This window comes from Dioscorea cayenensis, chromosome 3, assembly GCF_009730915.1.
Source record: "Dioscorea cayenensis subsp. rotundata cultivar TDr96_F1 chromosome 3, TDr96_F1_v2_PseudoChromosome.rev07_lg8_w22 25.fasta, whole genome shotgun sequence".
Classification (NCBI taxonomy): Eukaryota; Viridiplantae; Streptophyta; class Magnoliopsida; order Dioscoreales; family Dioscoreaceae; genus Dioscorea; species Dioscorea cayenensis.
Window position 1 is genome coordinate 9,710,583 of NC_052473.1, and position 20,563 is coordinate 9,731,145.

Consider the following 20,563-nt stretch of genomic DNA (forward strand, 5'->3'; position numbering starts at 1 on the left):
ATCCCATCACATGCACTCCCAATCGATTATGAAAAACACCAAGCAATAGATAAAGCTAAAAAAATCACAACGAAGAGAGGCCAAAGCAGTAAGAGAGAAAATGCACTAGATTGCCATTTGGAGGCATAGGCTCAGCTTTGTTGGCGATGTTCTCAGCCTGTGGAACCTTCAAGCTCCATCTCCGCCTGGTCCAAAGAAGGGGAAAAGAGACATGGGGCCAAGAGATGCGATAGGGAGGGATTGAGAAGAGGATGAGGTGAGAAGAAGAAGGAAAGGCGGCCACAATAGGCCGCAGGAGGGACGGTGACGGTGTGAGCCAGGACGGAGACGGCGTGAGTTAGAACAACGATGACGTGAGGAGTAGCCAGGATTGAGACAGTGACGACTACGGTGAGAGGGGGAGACGGGCTTATAACCATGAGAGGGGAGATGATTTAGGGTTTTATTTCGGGAAACTTACCTAGTTTTATTATTATTATTATTATTATTATTGTTATTATTATTTTTATAAATGCCACTGATTAGGAAAGATTATCTAGTGATGTGGACACCACATTAGCCACCATGCCATTTGGAAATAACATTTCGGGAAATCTGGTAGGCATGTATAGCATTACTCTTTAAAAATATAAAAAATAATATTCAAATCTCATTGATGTTAATTCTTTAAAAACCACATCATTGAAGTTTTTTCATAAAAAAAATATATTTGTTTGAAAAATGGTTTTAGGAGTTTTGTAGAACAGGAAAAATACGACCCATCTCTTTATAAAAATCTAGTTTTTACAAAAACAGATTAGTAAACATGGTTCCCAACAAATTTTTATAATTATTGGAAAAAAAATTGGAAACATAAAACTACAAATCGAAATGGAGAGCAATCTAGATTATCACCGTTGCAGATCCCAAGACACATTAGACGGCCAAAAGGATCACAATATAATATATATATATATATTGTGCGAGAGAGAGAGAGAGAGAGAGAGAGAGTGAGAGAGAAGAACGCTCTCTGGGGCGAGGTTTTCCTCCGCAATGGCGCCCAGGGCCGCGAAGAGCAAGAGGCAAGCCTCTCCTTCCATCGATCCCCATGGTATTTTCCGTGGCATGGTTGTCTTCCTCTGCCCCACGGGCATCCAACCTCGAAGGTTGCAGGTAAACCCTCTTTCATGTAGATATCATAGCCATTCAATACTATGGATTGATAACTTGTAATTCAATCACTGATTCGATTTTTTCAGCGATTTTGGATAATAAAGTTGATAGCTTTTGACTGAAAAGACTCCTATTTTGTATGTAGATATGGAAACAGAAGCTGCTCCAGATGGGAGCTGTAGTTGATGATGGTGTTGGCAAGAGAACTACTCATATTCTTGCTGCAAACTCGAGTTCTCTTCTTGAAGTCGACCGTGATTATTTAAAACAGTTTGAAGGAGTGAGTGCTTCCTTTGATTTTCTTTTTTATAGTTCTTTTTTCTTACTATTTGTTGGTGATGAACATTTCCGCCTCAGTTGTTGCTTAATACATAAGTGAATGAAAGGTGTGATTGTGCTTTTGATAATCGGAGAGTTTTAGGTTACATTTTGTGAGATATTTCAATTGGTTCATTTGTTGTGCAGAGTACTTAATGTATGTACTCTATTTGGTTTAAGCTTTACCCTCAGTGAAGTGACTTATTTTATGATTGTGAGTTCTGTAATTCAACTTCTAGGGATATTATCAGTTTACATTTGGGCCTCTTTTTATTGATTTCCATATTGAAGGTTGTGTTACTGTTTTAATGATAATTCTTTTAGTTTATGTGGTAGTTACTAGTGGTTTCTAGTCCTCCTACTTTGTAACCTCTTTTGATTTTTACTCCCTTTCTTTTGGATTAGTTATTGATTTTCTATTTATCTGTCAAAGAAGTTAAGTAGGACCCTTTCCAACTATCTTGGTGCATAAGTTGCTTCCTTGTAGGCAGAATTCAGAGTGTGTAGTCGGATCATTAGCTTCTTCCAAAACTTTGCAATACTGATAAACTCTCACAAATGCAACTTCGGTTGACCAGTGAAAGGAAGAGGGAGACGATGTTGTCCATAAATTTCTATTTGATGATAGGCTCCACATTGACATTATATATAGATATACCAAAAGCTTAAGTACTGTAATAAAAAAGTGGGTTTTTTTGTGGACACAAATCATGTGATGTTCAATTTGAGTGGGGAGATAGAGATCAAACTATAGCTGGCAGCGTAAGAAATAGCTGTTACTTTTGGTCTCATGGTCATGGAGGCAGGCTCTCCTATTCAAATTGCTGAAAGCTTGAGAATACCTGAAGATCACCACCTTGCTATTAAGACCATGTCACTTTTTTTTTTGCATAGAAATTGTTGTTAGAGATCAAAATCAATTGTTGTAGCTTCATTGAAGACAGACTCTCTTGCATGAAACTATTGGCTGTAGTTTAAACCATGATCGAGTGCTTCCATCTGCTATATTTTTATAGACCATAGCATTGTAATATGATTTATCTTGTTTTCTGCCTCAATAGATGAATTGTGTGCATTTTGATCTAAATTCATTTCTTACAGACTATGGTCATCCATCAGATTTTCAACAATTTAATTTATCAAATCCATCATCCTTAACTTGGCGAGAAAAGGTCCCTAATTGGATGTGAATTAGATATCCTGCTAATAGAATTATGTTCTATATTCTTTTGTCTTTTCCATGAGAACTTTGCTTTTTTATATGTGGAATTTAATATTATTTTTATAGGATCTGATCAGCTCCGAGTTCATCTGATCAGAACTGTTGTGCAAAAATGTTAGGGTTGTAGCTAATGCAATAGGAAAAATGTTATTGTTTACTTTCACAAACTAGTCCTATGGGTGGTGTTTGGTTGGAGGCGGTGGTTAGCCTGGGATCTTCCAACTGAACACCCAAGTTAGGGCTTAGATAATCTCATTATTTTTGTGAGTGTGTGTGCAAGATTTAATTTTTTAAATATATATATATATATATTTCATTAATTTATATTAATATAGTTAGTAATGGATACATTTGATTAATTATAAAACTTTAATTGTAGTCTTAAAGTTTTTTTTTTTTTAATTGATATCAATTAAATCCAAGTTTGGTCAAGGTTCTTATAAAAGTTGTCCCTTCAAAAATAAATTCAATCAATTGAACTTCAACCGAACTTAACCAATGCTTTCTAAACCCAACCAAAGACGACCTTGAAGATTAAGTTGTTCTTTGTCATTTTTCAATTTCATTAAAAATGAAGGTTTGTAGTGCGTATAAAATTTTCTGAGAAGAATTTACTCTTAAATAGATAAAAAAACCTATAATACTAAAAGTATCCAATTTATGTAAGTTACAAAGTTTTTATTCTGTACCATATCATTTTCAGGTCCAAATATCTTTTGGTACTAGTCCCAAAGTAATTAAAAGAGAAAGGTATATCAAGGTGCTGGGTTTAAATTGCCTAGACTCAAGGCACAAAGCGCAAAGTGCAGGCTCAAGCGCATGCCTTTCCGAAGTAAGGTGCACAAAAATTTGAAAAAAATTAAAAACAAAAATCATAAAATTCATACATAATAAAATTACATAAAATAATGAAAATCATAATTTAAAGTTCAAACTTGTATAAAATATGCACAGACTGAAATAGCATATTATCAACTTAGCAAAAAAGATCACCACACTATTATTGCTCTGCCACTACTATGAAATACTATCATGTTAGAAAATCCTAATTGCTATCAAGTTCAATTGCTCCATTGTTTTCTTCATCACTACCCTCCTCTACTTCTTTCCTTTTTTTGTTTTTTTGAAATTGCCTATAGGCTAAAACTCTACATAGTGGACACTAAGCAATTGATCTAAAAAACCTTTTGTTTTTAAGGGTTGAGATTTAATTTTAAGATTATTTGATGGCTCATATTTGCCTATATCTTGAAAACTAAAAAAATAAAAAATAAAAAATGTTGCACTCTCAAATCGCCTTGAGCCTTGAGATAAGACTTGTGCCTTAAGTCAACTCTTTAATGTCTCTCGTCTTTGAGGCTCCAAGGCATCTAGGCTGGAGCTTGAGGCGTTTATGAGTCACGCCTTTAACAACAATGACTAGTCCTGGCATTAGTGTTTTGGAAATTATTTTTTTCGATCTAACACAAATGTTTAAATCAATATGGAACATTTGTCAATTGGCTTTCTGTATTTTTGCTTTAAGTAAATCAAAGTTTTTGAATTTAGTTGGTCTTAACTAACTCCAAATCTGGTAATCTAACTAAAATTTCTTAATATAAATACAATAAGCAAAGTTTTTGAGCTTGACTAAAACTATTGAGTAAAAGGAAATGGAAACCAGGATGCTGTAGAATTCATTCTGTCATTGGTTATATTGAATTTGGTGGTAAAAATCCTTTTTTTTGGGTAGGCAATTATGATAGCAAATGGTTTTATCTGTACCAGTGGAAATTTTTTTGGTTGTCATATTATACTTTTTCTCATAATATTATTCTTAAGAGCAAAAAGTCAAGGGTTTGTCAATCCGTTGGATGAGTTTGTGTTGGAGTGGGGATATAGGGGATGGGTGAATTTGAGTGTGTTTGGTTTGAGAGATATGAAAATATGAATTTATACATTTTGTGTTTTCTTTGATGGATAGGGAGGTATAGGAATATGAGTGAAGTTATGGAAATGGGGATGAAGAGAGATGATACCTTGGCAAATGGTTCATCCCATCACTTGGGTGAGATGAGGCGCATCCCCAGATCCACCTTTTTACCCTTCCAACCAAACACGCTACTAAGAAGGATCAAATCCTTCACCACTCTAATGAATACCATAAACGAGGCATACATAATTATTAAAGATCTTATTCGAAATTTTGAGAGATAAAAATTGGAATCACCATTGCTCGTGCATGGTTTAACATGCTCATATGTGCCATTTGTTCCAATTCACTTGCGAAGGTTGACATTATTTTAATCTTGTTAGAAATTTTAAAAGAATTTTAGTGCAATAGTCATTTTAAGATTAAAGCACTTTTGTTAGAGTTTATATTGCATGTTTTTTTTACAGTTTCAATTTGAAATTTTTTTTTAAAAACTTTTTATGAAGGTTAAATTTATTAATATCATCCTACCTTCCTACTTGGTAAATGCTGCTTAACTTTTTTTGTTTATTAAAAAAAAATGATGGTGAAAGTAGATCTACATTTCATCTTATTTATTTTCACCTTGAAAGAAATGGAGATATTTTTAACTCTTGTAGTAGAAATTTGAGATTGAATTGCATGTCATTAAGTTTATGAGTTGAAGAAATCACTTGGAGCTTTTTTACTGCCTTGTCCAGAAGTTGCTTCTTTATGCATGGCTGGAGAATTGCCTCCATTCAGGGAAAAGGATAAGTGAAGATCCTTATATTCTAAAGTTTGAACCTGATGGATCTGATAAATCAGCTGGAATTTTGGAGGAAATGCAGCTTGAGTCACCTGAAGCATGTTCTTCAGATGAGGACTCTTTCAGCCACAAAAGAATTAAAGTTTCATGCGAGGATTCCAAACCTGTTGGAACAGAAGGCAGCGTGGATAATCAAGACTCAACTTATAAAGGAGATTTGAAGAATAAGGTAATCGAGTTATTTGCAGTGATGTAGAAGCTTTGAGACAAGCTGCCAAGGAAGGACCTAGCAGTGATATTGAATGTCAGTAGTTCCACTGCTGTAGAACCACATGATTTTGTCTGATTAAACAATAAAAGAGGCATGATTCTACTGTGGGACATTTTAGTTTAACAATTTACTATTAGTGTTCTTTGTCTTGAATTTAAATTATTTCTACTGTTATCTTTTGCATTTACATTTTTATTTTTTCTGTTTCATAATACATAGTTTTATAAACTAATTTTTAAATTTTCAATTTCATTAACAGGATGATGATAATAAATCCACCCTTTACAGGCCACCAGATTTAAACAGGAATATCACTGAGATTTTTGGCAAACTCATTGACATTTACAGAGGTGTTTTTATTTTTTACGCATATATATCTTACTAAGTTTGCATTTCTCTTTTTTTTATACTGATTTCTTTTTCTTTTGAGAGGTAAAGCTTTAGGAGAAGATCGCAGGTCATTTAGTTACCACAAGGCCATTCCAGTGATAGAAAAATTACCCTATAAAATTGAGAGTGTTGATCAGGTCAAACACCTTCCAACAATTGGAAAGTCTATGCAGGATCATGTGAGTAATATCTATCTTATCACCATTATTTTCATAGGGAACATTTAAAACATAAATCATAGTAATTGGTCTTTCATTGTTTTATGAAAATGTTGTTTTGAGTAGGAATTTGGACAACTTTTTGGGGACTTGATGTGGTTGTTGTAAAAAAGAGATAGAATTAGAATTACTGAAATTTTATAGAGTGCTGCTGCAGTTTTTAAAAGAAGAATATGATTTTCTATTTTTTCATCATTATTTAAAGATGCTAGACACAGCTTCATATAGCCGTTGTATATAGGAAATTATATAGAGAATTTAACATTCTAGGGACTTAGCAAAACATTAAACAAGCCTAGAAAAACATAAGAGAATTAAATGAATGACAACCAACTCCTTGGAAGTAGACAATGACTTTTTGACTCATGGTTTTCCTCACAAATCCCCCACTAAAACTGTGAGCCCGAACATGTCTGAACTTCAAAAGTTTTTAAGTAGTAATAGGTTTTGTGAGTGTGTTTGCTAGTTGTTCCTAGCTCCATCTCTTTAAAAATGATGTCTCAGTTCGATATGCTTTGATTTGGCATGAAAAACTGAATTTTTTGTCAGGGAAATTGCCGACATTTTGTCACAATAAATAGTTGTAGCACCTTCTTGCTTTAGTCCTCAATCATTAAGCAATTTCCTTAACCAAACTCCTTCACAAGCAGCTTCTGTTGCTGAAGTATATTCAGCCTTTGTAGGTGACAAAGCAATAGTGTTTTGTTTTCTAGAACACCATGAAATGGTGTTGTTTCCAAGGGAGAACATATAGGCTGCCGTGCTTCTTCTATCATCAATGGATCTAGCCCAATCACTACTGATAAAACTTGTCAAAGTGAACCCAGAAACTTTGCCATACTTCAATCCAAGTTTCAATGTGCCTTTTAGGTATCTTAATATCCATTTTGCTGTTGTATAATGAATCACACTTGGGTTGTGCATGAATCTTGACAACATACTAACAGCTTGAGTGATATCCGGTCTAGTTTGAGTCAAGTAAATGATGGATCCAACTAAACTGTTGTACTGATTTTCATCAATCTTAGCTCCATCATTAGATTTCAATTTTCATTTAAAGCCATAAGAGTACTTACAGCCTCAGAATCCTTTATGTAGAATTTCTTCAAGATGTCAGTTGCATATTTTTCTTGAGGAAATGAAAATTTCTCCTCTTTCTTGCTTCACTTGTATCCTTGGGAAGTACTTCATGATTCCTAAGTTTGCCATCTCAAAGTTCCTCATCATTGAGTACTTAAAATTAGCAAGTAAATGATGATTGCTCCCAAGGTAAATCAAATTGTCAACATACAAGTAGATAATGATAAAATCAGCTTCATTCTTCGTAAAATAAAGTGCTGGTTCATGAGAACTCTTATGAAAAACTTAATTTTGAAAGTAAGAATCAATCTTACTATTCTAGGCTCTTGGAGTTTGTTTGAGTCGATACAATGCCTTCTTCAGCCGGTACACCTTCTCTTCTTCACCTTTGACTTCATATCCACATGGTTGCTCCACATACACTTTCTTTTTCAGTTCTCTATTAAGAAAAGCTGAATTGACATCCATTTGATACACATTCAGCTCCAATTGGGCAGCAATTGCAAGAACAAGTTGGATTGTTTCAATTCTTGCAACTGGTGCAATGGTCTCATTGAAATCTACTTTAGGTTGTTGTGAATAGCCTTTGGCCACTAACCTGGCCTTGTGCTACTAACTTGGCCTTGTGCTTTTAAATGGAACCATCCTTATTCTACTTGGTCTTGTAAACCCATTTAAGGCCAATAATGTCTTTGCCTTTCGGAGGATCTACAAGATTCCAGGTATTGTTCTTATCAATCATGTTCAACTCTTCTTCCATGGCCTTTTGCCATTTTTCATCCTTTTCAGCTTCTTCAAAAGTCTGTAGCTCACAAGAGAAAAGAGCAAAAACTGCATTTTCGTTGGAGAAGACTAGAAGTAGCTTCTAAAATCACCATACCTTTTTGGTGGTTTTCTAACTCTTTCAGATCTTAGAATAGGTGAAGAAGATGAAGTTCCTTCATTATCTGGACTTTCAGATTCTGAACTTGTTTTGAGCTCTGAGCTGTAATTCCAACTTCTGAAGTTGCTAGATTCTGAGTTTCAGCAGCTGATTTGGTTCTTGATGCTTCAGCTAGAGCAAAATCTTGAGTATTTGATGAATTTTGGCTGCTGGAATTCCACTGCTATACTACTCTTTCATTAAAGATGACACATTTTGCCACTGTTAGCTTATTATTAATAATATTTAGCAACTTGTAGCCCGTAGATTCATTGCTACACCCAATGAACAGAAGCTTCTCTCCCTTCTGATCAAACTTATCTTTATTTGGAGCAGGCTGGACAACCAAACACTTTTAGATGGCCAACTACTGGCTTTCTCCTACTCCAAGCTTCATATGGAGTTTTGCTTTTCATTGATTTTGTTGGAGACCAATTTAAGATGTAAATAGTAGTATGCACAGCTTCAACCCAAAGAGAATTAGGAAGTTCTTAACCTTTTAAGATGCTCAACAATAGTTTTGTTCTTTTTTTCAGCAACCCCGTTTTGTTGAGGGCTTCTTCTCACAGTTAATTACCTTTGCATGCCTTCTTTCTTCCAATAATCCATGAATGGTTGATAGATGAATTCACCTCCATGATCAATTCTTAAGGTCTTCATTTTCAACCTACTTTGTCTTTCAACAAGGGTTTTGAATTCCAGAAGTTTTGAGAAGACATTTGATTTTTGTTTAATAAAATACAGCCATACCATTCTAGTATAAACATCAACAAAATGGATGAAGTGCCTTTTATTCTCAAGTGATGAAGTTCTTGTGGGACTAAATATATCTGCATGAACAAGCTCCAAAGGAGCTTTGGCTCTCCAAGGAGTCTTTGGGAAGGAAGTGGTGCATCTTGCCGTAGACACAACCTTCACAAACTCCTATTTGATTTATTTGGGGAAGACCACGAATCATATCTTTTTGTTTAAGTAGCTGTAGTCCCTTATAATTTAAATGGGCATATCTGAGATGCCATAGTCGAGAATTGTCTGAAATTTCACCCTTCAAGGCTACTGGACTTGCCTAGTTGATGGGGAGTGTAAAAACTTTATTGTGAGTCGTCTCAACCTTAGCCATCAGTTGGTTCTTCTTGTCTACAACTTTGCACTTATTTTCTTCAAAGACTGCCTGATATCCTTTCTGAATTAGTTATCAAACACTTACGAGATTGTGACTAAGAGTTGGGATGTAAAGAACATCATGAATGAACTTTTGCTCACCCGGTCTGGACTGAACTGCAGTCATTCCTTTTCCTTAAACTCTTGTAGATTTTCCATCACCAAGAATGACAGAATTTGAGAAATTTTCATCAATTTTAACAAATAATTCGTGGTCATTTGTCATATGGCTGCTGCAACCACTGTTAAGGTACCAAACCTGGTCCTTTATGCTTTCAGCATTGAGACAAGTTAAAAACACTTATTCTATATCATTCTTTTTGTTGAAATTAGCTTCTGAACTTTCATTCTTCTTGTGCTAGCTGTCTCGGTCTGAATGATTTGGAGTCCAACACTTACACCTAAAATAGCTTTCAGCTGAAGTGTGATTGTACTTCTTGCATATAATGGAATTCTTTTCCTGACTGTTGGTTCTTTGAAGTTGAGTATTTCTACCTCTGTCTCGGTCTCTTCCAAGCTCAGCATTGAAATTGATCTTGATGTTGGAAGTTTCCCTTCTCTTGATTTTTCTATCCCAAATTGACCTTTGATTGAAAAGCAAGCTCCAAAGACTGACCAGAGGATGATTCTTTCCTTATGTGATTCTAAGGAACCACATAGGTCATATATGTTCAGAATTGAGAGATCTTTTGATTGTTTAATTGCTGCAGCTACATGATCAAATTTTTGTGGTAGGCTTTTGAGAGTCTTCTCTTCTTTCTTCAATTAGATTGCCAATAGCTCTAAATTGATTTACATTTACAATTTCAGTAACCCTGGAGGAAAAATCTTGATGCTTTCTGATTCTTTCATTGTCAAGTAATCAAGGTTTTTCCAAAGTGACTGAACTCTAATAGAGACAACTTTATTGTTCCCTTGAAGTTCTCTCTACAGAGTTTCCCATGCATCTTTGGCTTTATTAATGCCAAAAATGCGTGGATAGATGGTCCTACTGATTCCTTGATGGAGGTAACTCAAGGCAAGGGTGTTGTTTTTGATCTTTTCTTTGTTTTGAGCAAAAACCTAAAATGAGATCTCTGTACTTCTGCTGGTAGAGGCTGAATCATCTCTTGTTGATGAAGAATCATTATGTCCTTCAACAATCTTCCACAAGTCTCACGCAATGAGGAAGAAACGCATCTGATCAGCCTAATATCCATAGTTTTCTCTTTCAAAAATGGTAGAAGTAGAATTACTTAAATTTTATAGAGTGTTGCTGCACTTTTTGAAAGAAGAATTAGATTTTCTATTTTTTTTGAATCCTTCAAAGGTGCTAGACACAGCTTGTATATAGGAAATTACATAGAGAATTTAATATTCTAGGTACTTAGCAAAACATTAAACAAATATAAAAAACAACATAGAATTAAATGAATGACAACCAACTCCTTGGAAGTAGACAATGATTTTTTGACTCACGGTTTTCCTCACAGTGGCTATAAGAATATAGCTGAGTTTAATCAATGGTTTAGCCATCTGTATAGCAAAATTTTGTGTTATTGAGAAATCCATGAAGCTTGATGTAATTAGCGGGAAATTTTGAAGCTTATTTGATATTAGCACACTTTTTCATAAGATAAATTTGCCTTATTTTTTCTATGTTTTTTTTTATTCAAATATGGCTTATTTAGGGAAAAAGTACATATCCATATGGGGGTTACTTAACTTTTTTAAAGATACATTATGATAAGTTGGCAGGCATGTTTTATCACATGTTTGCCACATGATCTTATTTTACTTCTCTTTATTTTAAAAAAAAGAGTTCAGGTTTCCTTCATCTCCTTTCCATTTTACTCCCATCTTAGTTCTTTTTAGTTTTGAATCTCAGTCTTTTGTTTTTTTAATTACTTTATCCTTTTATTTATTTTTTATTTTTTATATTGATGAATTGTTTCAAATTTTTTAAATTTTTTAATAGTGATTTTCATGATTTTGAAAACTCTATTATATTTTATTTAAACTTTAATATGATTTAAAGCACTTGTCTTAAGTGCTATTTCTTTAAAAACAACTTACTATGCCCACATATCTAGTTTTCATTAAATTCAAGTTTCAAATACTTTATGATAGTTGGATACTTGACACTCGTATCCGTGTCCTAGTAACACTGCTCTATGCATTAATTTAGGAGACAAAAACTGCTTGTAGAACTTTGTAGGTATGTCATTGACGCTGTAGCTATCACTAAAACTAACTATTTATTGAAAAGACATATACTAACTTTTTAATTGGCTCCACAGTGATTTGTTATTTAATGGCTTTCTCCTTTCTTTGGACTATAGGCCATCATTGGGGGTGGGTAGCTATCATATTCAATTGCATAGAAATAATGAATTTTTTACTTTGATGTGATCGATTCATTGTTTGTGTTTCTCTGTAATTCGTCGATCAGGTTTAGTAAAAAACTCCTCTCTGTAAGGAAAGTTGCATCCAAATTGTAATTGTGGCTTCAATGCCTACATTTGAGCCTTTGTATTATGGCTTACTTGATTCAATAGACTATCTAATTTTGTACAAATTATAACCTTTTACCATGATGTGATTGCTCCATTTTTTTTTGTTACTTAACTGATTATAGGTTTGGTAAGTCACTTCTTTCCATTTTATGCTCCTTTACAAAAGGAAAAGGTGCATTCTATTTGTTCGTAAAATGCTTGCTTTCAAGCCTTTGTAGTATCACTTATTTAATAAATGATAAATAAGAATTTATTACAAAGGTTTCTAGACAATAATTTTTGACCATTTTGCTGTTTCGTTTTTTGCGTTTAGTATGAACTTCCTTTCTGGGTATTCACTAAGCTTGCAAGTGTCAATACATTGCGGTAATAACATATACCATACATCTGGTGTTCTCTTTCAAGAAAATGTTTGTAGTGCAGTATTATATGTTTGAGTCCTGTTTTATTACACATGTGATTCTAGAGTACGAAGGTGATAATGTCTGTTAGGTTCACTTGGAAACTTTGACCAATTGTAATCTAGAGGAAAAACTATTCTTTTGGTTGTTAAATTTGTCTATGAATTTAATGTTTGCTCTTTCAACAACTCACTTGTTTTATTGCATTAACAATTGTTGTATACACTCAGTGAATTAAGTTTTAAAGTAAATACTTAGTGATCATTCATCCATAAGTTAGTGAAAATTTCTGCTTCAATTCCTTTTTCATCAATTTAAGCATATGAATGATTCTTTTTATTTTTATTTTTAATATGGTACTTCAGCTCTCCCTGCAATTTTTTGGATTTCTAAATAAATTGAATTGCTCCTTTTGCAGATTAATGAAATTGTGACCACTGGAAAGCTATCTAAGCTTGAGCATTTTGAGAAAGATGAAAAGGTGATGCAGTGGACCATTATTTAGTCAATTCTGTTTTATATAGTTTTAGAATAATGAGATATGTTTTTATTTGTTATTTATTATTTTTAACTTTATACAAGTATACGCTTATTCTTATCATATTTTAGGTTGTAACTAGCAGGGGGTCCACATATGCATCACATCCCAATCAAGCATGCCATTGTGAAAGATGGTGCTCTTAATGTAAAGGCTTTTAATTGAACATAATTGTAAAAAACTACAAAAGATAGCTTTTTTATCATTGTACCTTGTTGTTAGTTGAGGCACAACAAATTAAGGAATGTTGATGTTTCACAGTGTTCTCACCATATGTTATGACCACTATTTTTATTTTAAGGACGTTTATTTACTTTGATAAATTAAGTTTTTGTTTTTATTTGAACATGCTGAGTTATCTTAGTTTGGTTTAATTGAAGGGTTAGTTTTTTTAACTAATTGAACTCAACACAATAATGATCAAATTGGGTTCTAGTAAGCCTATTATGGGATTCGAGTATTGTAATCATATTAATTAAAGTCGATTGTAGTAAGACCAAAACAAGGTTTCAGGTTCTGAGCAGATGAATGAGTTTGAGTGTACCTAGCATATCTGTAGAGTTGATAAATAAATTTCTATAAGGAATCCTCCAACTAACTGTTTATTGTTATTAATTGTGAAGAGGCTAAGCTGAGAGTGTGTGGTATAGATTATTGCTAAGTGAAGAAAATCTCCCATGCCCTGTTAAATTAAAATTTAATTGGGTACATGGGCTTTCTTAAAATAATTAGGGTCATAAAGAAATAAGTGCCAAAGAATTGTATTTGCATTATTCATTTCTTTTTTCTGGTCTATATAGTCTGTTAACAGGCTTGCTTGAAAAATAATTAGCCAATCCTTCAACGCAAAATGCTGACATTAGGGTTAGTTAGATTGTTCTGTATTAGGAACCAAAGACAGAAAATTCAAAATTTTATGAATTTTAATCTATAATTAGCTAGGTTAGTGAAGATTGAGGGATGATGTATGTGCTCTTTCATTCTTTTGTGGGTTGCTATTTATCTCCTTGTTTGGATGACCTAAGAAATTCTAGATTGATTTTCATGGAATTTGTTTAATGGGGGAAATTAAGTGAAAATGAGAATTTACATCCGCAAATCCATATGTCAGTTTTAACCGATGCTCATATCATCCTATTCTGGACTTCCATTTGCTTCCTGTGGTGAAGTTTTTGCAGCAACTGTCACAGGATAGATTATTGTTATAAAATTTCTGTACTTTTTGATGGGGCTTTTTGGAGATTCTCCTTTGAGTTAAAAAAGCTGGTTTGACTACAGGTATTTGCTTGCTCTATAGCTTTTTAAATGTTCAGTTCAACTATTTGTACTCCATAAATAAATTCCACGAGTGCTTTGTCAGTGTTATATGTTAACACAAGTCCTGATCTGCATAGATCACTAGAATGGTTCCTTTGATTGATCTGGTTGTCACTTAGGTAAGATCTACCACAACATCTAGATTTTCTTATTCTTGCTTGATCTATTTGTTTTCTCAATTGGAGTAGGAAGTTCTGCACCGTCAAGATTTGTGTTCCTTTGTACTTACTTTAATTTGGTTTCCCACTTAAACAGGGAGTAGATATTGCGGGAAGGAGAAACCTTGCTTTCCTTAGCTTTTATATCTTGGTGAAGCATAACTTGAAATTTCTGCTGTGACTTAATTATACCTATTTTTCAAGCTTTTAGTTTCTACTCTTATAGATTCAAAGACTAGGTTTCAATTTCAGATAAATTTGGGGTTTTTTTATGCATATGATGTTATGGACACAACCCTGACTGCAAATTGCAATTTTGGAGGTGCGGGCTATCACACTATTTGGAGAAGTCTGGGGTATTGGTCCAGCAACTGCACTAAAGTTATATGAAAAAGGACATCGTACTCTTGATGATCTGAAAAATGATGATTCATTAATCAATTCTCAGAGAATAGGACTACAATTCTTTCATGACATCAAGAAAAGAATTCCACGGCATGAGGTGCCATCATTTTAGATGCATTTTTTCTGAGTATTCTTATGCTGATTTCCTTGTCCAAACATTTGATTTTTGTGATATGTATAGGTTAGAGAAATGGAGATGCTTTTGCAAAAGGCTGGAGAGCAGGTTTTGTCAGGGGTGAGCTTTTCTTTTATTATAAATATGAATGGAGGTAACATATCATTTTGACTAAGTTATAATAGTCTGTCTCTAAAATAATACCTCATATTTGTTGACAATCAAGTTCGTGGGAAGCTTTGATTACATAGTGAATGCTGAAGTAACTTTAGTACCAAAACTTTTCTAAAGTAATACAGACTAGGCTGGCTGCTGCAATAATTTGGTATCTTTTGTTTCTGGCAAGAGACCTGGCAGATTCAAATGAACTTTATCTTGTCAATTTTATGGGAAAACCTCTGTTTGATGTTTATGCCACAAAATTTTCAAAAACAAGTTTCTGGGAAAACCACCATATTATGGTTTGATAATGGCGCTTAGGATTCTGTGATCTGGTATGCTCGTGGGCAGTTATCAGGCTGGGTATGGTGGCTTGCATTCCCCATTTGTTGTGTGAATGATGGACTCATGCTGAATATATTATTCTAGTTGATAACTGACCTAATGTAATGGTAACAGCCTCTTAAAATTGTTGAATTGCTCTATTCCTTCAAAAAGTTTTGCACACAGATTGGCTTTTCAGTGTAACCATAAGATGTATACCACTAAATTTTTTTTATCTAAGTTGTAGCAATGAAATCCTGTGTCCTTTTTATTTGCATGGTCGAAATCCTTCATAAAGAGAGCACTTTTATAAGTCTTTCCTTAAGCATGATTGTTTTGATCCCTTCTGATTTTCAAGGTAATGATTGTTTGTGGAGGATCATATAGGCGTGGTAAAAGTTCCTGTGGGGACCTGGACATAATAATCACTCATCCTGATGGAGACAGGTAGAAGCTTATTCAAATTTACATATTTGACTGTGTTGCATCTATGATTGGGCATGTGGGAAAATTTTTCATTGTGAAATTTTAGTTGCTATACACCAGAAAAGAGTATAGCTTGCAAATTATTCTTTATGTGCAGATAATGCATCCAGAGCCACTTTCTATTTCTGTTACGGTAGAATTTACTCAAGATGTCATTGAAGATATTCAAATTTGTTAAAAGAACAAAACACAAAGTGGATAAATACAATATTTATATTCTTGACCAAGTGTGTGGTTAGGAGATCCTGAATACTAAGCAAGAGAGAGATCTGATAATTTTTTATAGGAAAATGCTAGCATGCCCACTTGCTGCTATATTGACCATGCAATATTTGTCCTTGGTCCCTTTTAAATTTTTGCATAGTAATTTATGAATTTCATGGTGGCCATATGCTGTGTGGTTATTTTTGATAAATGAACACCTGAATGACCAGAAAAATAAGCAATGCGTATTAAACTTTGGTATGGCAATATTACTAAGATGGGTACTGCTGCCAAACTCTTTTCTTTTAGTTTTTTCACTTTCGAAAGAATTTACATAAATTGGAAGCGAGTAAAAATTCAGCAGTAGAAAATTCTGGTGAAAAAACTAATATTATTAATGAATCTATAAATGATTTCATGTAAAATTTAATATGGGAATGATTTAGAGTAGAAATGAAGAAACTTGGTTTGTAGCACTGCAAGAAGGTATGGGTGCATATGTCGTGCATGAAATCTTTTTTGTATTGTTGATTCCCTGCCACAAACACAACCCTTTATTACTTTTTAATAATTTGGTGAATTCTTTTTCTAGGTATGTTTGTTGACATCTTACATTTTAGCTTTTCTGTGGTCTAGCCATAAAGGCTTTCTACCTAGATATGTTCAACATTTAAAGGATATGAACTTTTTGAGGGAGGACCTGATTTTTACTACCCACAGCACAGAGGTAATGGTATGCTTTACTTTTGTTCCATTTTCTTCCTCCACACCTGCACATTGTTATTAAAAAAAAAAAAAATCTTTATTTATTTTTTTCTTTTAGTGTTTTTTATGCATCAAATTCATGTGAAGCATATGTATATGAAAATGCTTTTTGCACTACTCCATGCTTTGACAGTATAGGCATTACGTACCTAGGTTGCTTAAACTTCCAGTTTGTATTGGGAATGCACAAACACTTAACCATACAATTTAGGTAGATATGGTATAGGTTTAGTTCATTCTTGCACTTCGTCAGTGAATGCAACTTGAAGATTCTTAGTTTGATTATAAATTTTTAGATATAATTGTTGTCAGTTGTTGATCGTTTTATTGCTTTTTGTTTTTTGGGTAGAATGGAGGTAATCTGGAAATTACCTTCTCCTAAATGATGACAAAGACTTTAAAACAAGGCAAAGATTGTTCATTTTTCATCATCAATAATCTCTATCAGTTTAATATGGTTTTTTTCTTGCTTTCATTGAAATCTTTATGATAATGTTCTCATTTAGTTTGCTGCTAAAACTTACATTGATGTTTTCACAATATAAAAATAACTCATCGGATAAACTGAATTGAGCAATATATTTTAATGAGAAACCGTGAAAGGAAAATGTCTTAATCACCGTTCAGTGTCATCTCCTTGGATTTTGCACCAAGTAAAAGGAATAAATTTTCTAGTCATTTAATATTTTAGACAGTTTTGCTGCTGCTTTTTTGCTTTTGTGCGCCTACTGTAGATTATTGCTTAATTATCATGGATTGATAAATTTGTTCCCATTCTAGAAGAAACAATCAAAATTTTCCTCGAGATTCTTGAATTAGTGTATGACAACTGTTTTGCATGATTGTTTTTAATTTGGTTTCTTCATATAACCAGAGGAGGTTTTCAGGGAACTGATTCTGGAGTTGACACTTACTTTGGTCTATGCACTTACCCTGGTCGAGAGCAGCGACATCGCATTGATTTAAAGGTACATGATGCGCATTTGGGCAGCCATGGTTTTTGTTACTGGAAAAATAATTTAAAATATTTAATTATAAAACAAGATCCTATTGTAGCAATAAGTATGCCACATTCTTAAAGCCAGACTCAGTAGTTCAATGAATGAATTTAGGCTAATTTTTCTTTTTAAGTGACCACCTCCTTTTATTTTAAATTATCAGTATAATTCTGTCTCACATATCAATGATGGCAGGTGTATCCGAGAAGTATATACGCTTTTGGACTGATAGCATGGACAGGGAATGACGTATTGAATAGGCGGTATGCATGGTTTTTTTTTTCTTTCTGGCAGCATATTAGTCTCATGAGTTTTTGTTGTGAATCATATTTAGCCAGTATATTGCTTTGTTTGTCATGCTTATAATCTTGGCTGCTGCTTATTAGTTAGCTTGTACACCCCCCAACCAGAAAAAAAAAAGTCAAAAGCATGAACTTGAGTATATATCCCCAATGGGTTTTGCATATATGCCCTTGGTTCAAAGTCATAGACATACTTTTAAAAATGACATAATTGCCCTTATTTCTCTTCCCATTTTCGAGGAGAGGGATGGTGGATCTTTCCTTATTTTATTGCATGAAAAAAATTCTTAACAAAGCAGTATATAGGAGAAAGAAAAGAAGAGGGTAAAGGAGTTAGAGGAAAGAAACAAATATTGAAGATTATGACATTTTTGTTATTTTTTTTAAAACCATATTTAGTTTGAATTCCATCCCATTAATATATATGCAACATTGGTAAAACATGGGGAATACACACAAATATGAAATTTATGGGGGGATATGCATCCGATTTCATGTTTATTGAGTGTTATACATGCAAAAACTCCTACCAACTACTGCTAAAAAGTTAAGCTTGTATACATCCACAGACCGGGAACCCATGAACAGTCTAAAAAAAAGCACATGAACACATCGAGTCAACCATATAGAGTTCCCAATTGCGCATGGAATCCTCAAGCACAGTGGGAATGTGTCATGACAGATAATAATATAGACTTACAATATGCATATATGTATATGTTAATAACACATGGAATCAAACGAACAAGATTTGCGTTCTAGTTCTATGCATCAGAAACTCGCTTTGCTCATGTATACTGAACTTCTCTGTTTTCTTTACAGTCACATAACACTGCAAGTGCTCTTTTTTCAAAACCTTTTTGCATTCCTTGTGCATTATGTCTAGATCACCTTAGATCACCTTATCTCCACTCTGCACTCATATTACTCTTTTTATCACATGGTTATAAATGCTGAAAGTTTGTTGACTACAGGTTGAGGTTATTAGCAGAATCAAAAGGATATCGACTTGATGACACAGGTCTGTTTCTGGCTGCTCAGGGTTCAGCCGGAAAACGGGTGTGCATTTTATCTATCTTTTTTTTTTTCTGCAAGCAGTGACCATTTTTCCGGAGCTTGTTCATGGTAATTAAATGCCATTGTTTTCAATCTCAGGGGCCGAAATCAAGGGTGAGTGTGAGCTGCTCAACTGAGAAGGAGGTCTTTGATGCTCTTGGATTCCCTTGGCTCGAACCTCATGAGCGAAATCTGTAAGAACTAATGACACAATCTCGTGTATATATCGTTTTTGTCTTCTACTTCGGTTAACTTTAGCGAACATTTTCTATGCTATAAATATATATATATATATAATCTTCAAGGTTTGTGAGGACTGATGTCTTATTATAGTGAATATAAATTACAGACAGGAAGTGCTTCTCTTATGGTAAATTTGATCTGCATTTTGAAATCTCCATTGCCATTGGAATTTTTATAATGTAGAATTATATTTTGTTTCGACTAATTGTGAAAATATGTGAAATTGAATCTATTTCAATTCTGTGTTTGAAGATGTATAGATACAAATTGAATTTAGAGATTTTCAATTTGACTGATGTAATATGCAGATTTTTCATAATAATTATATCATAATCGTTCTTTTAATTTTTTGAGTCATTTGGAGTGCTTCAGAGAGATAAAAGAATAATTCTATAACATCGATGTCGTTATTAGGATGTTATCTCATACACTCTGATAGTTTAGTCTTGATTCTGATTCCTCTTAAATGGCTCTTTTATAAGGAGGCAATCTTTTAATGGTAAATTAAGTTGCTATATATATAGATTTATATATGAGGCCATTTCATTTACGAACTTCCGCAGCAGACAGTGCACTAATGATATTACGTTTATAAATTAAGTTGCTTTATGCAAAAATCCGAAGAGGTCTCTATGACACTCACAATGTCACATAATGAAGACAATTAACCAATTAAACAATCCAATCAACCTAAAATTGCCACTCAACCAAATTACCAAGTAGAATCAGCAATATTGCAGTATGAAAAGAGCAATAACGAGTGAAAATAAATTACAAATAACATACAATTTATCAAAGTTGTCAGACCCGGCCTGGGCAATGACCTGGCTAAGCTCAGGGGTCAATGGGTTCAACCGGGTCGAACCGGGGTTGAACCGGAGTCAATAATTAAATATAAAAAAAATATTATAATAATTAATAATTACCAAATATATTATTAAACCTATAATTATATTATAAAAACCTACTCAAATTTGATATTTAAATTGATAAATGACCTTATATACAGTAGAGTTTTCTAATTTTGTCATTTATTTTTACATTTTTTAAAAATTTACAAATTTAATTTATTAATATATAATTATCAAACTTCTCTTGGTGTTATTTATTTATTTATTTGTTTGTTTATTGGTTGATTTTGTTAAAATAAATAAGAAATTTAAT

At 33.4% G+C, this 20,563-nt stretch overlaps 1 protein-coding gene across 8 annotated transcripts; it reads left to right on the forward strand.

Annotated features, from left to right (window-relative positions):
• Positions 1-982: 982 nt before the first annotated feature.
• LOC120251919 (DNA polymerase lambda) lies at positions 983-19,593 on the forward strand. 8 transcript variants are annotated; one of them, XM_039260571.1, is made up of 16 exons: positions 983-1,152; positions 1,298-1,432; positions 3,396-3,524; positions 5,345-5,620; positions 5,922-6,012; positions 6,101-6,231; positions 12,748-12,810; positions 14,440-14,493; positions 14,665-14,844; positions 14,929-14,982; positions 15,704-15,792; positions 16,672-16,768; positions 17,688-17,768; positions 17,994-18,061; positions 19,075-19,159; positions 19,256-19,592. In XM_039260571.1, the coding sequence occupies exons 1-16, from the start codon at positions 1,033-1,035 to the stop codon at positions 19,352-19,354; spliced, it is 1,752 nt and encodes a 583-aa protein (XP_039116505.1). In that variant the 5' UTR covers positions 983-1,032; the 3' UTR covers positions 19,355-19,592. The 8 variants fall into 8 exon arrangements, 7 of the variants coding, with proteins under 7 accessions (XP_039116505.1, XP_039116513.1, XP_039116532.1 ...); XM_039260579.1 differs by having other exon boundaries at positions 16,672-16,762; positions 19,256-19,589; XM_039260598.1 differs by lacking the exon at positions 16,672-16,768 and having other exon boundaries at positions 17,675-17,768; positions 19,256-19,593.
• Positions 19,594-20,563: the final 970 nt, after the last annotated feature.

Coding starts and splice junctions, on each gene's coding strand:
- LOC120251919 (XM_039260571.1), top strand. CDS start 1,033: ATGGCGCCCAGGGCCGCGAAGAGCAAGAGGCAAGCCTCTCCTTCCATC. Junction 15,793..16,671: donor ACTCATCCTGATGGAGACAG/GTAGAAGCTTAT, acceptor TCTGTGGTCTAG/CCATAAAGGCTTTCTACCTA. Junction 17,769..17,993: donor GACATCGCATTGATTTAAAG/GTACATGATGCG, acceptor CAATGATGGCAG/GTGTATCCGAGAAGTATATA.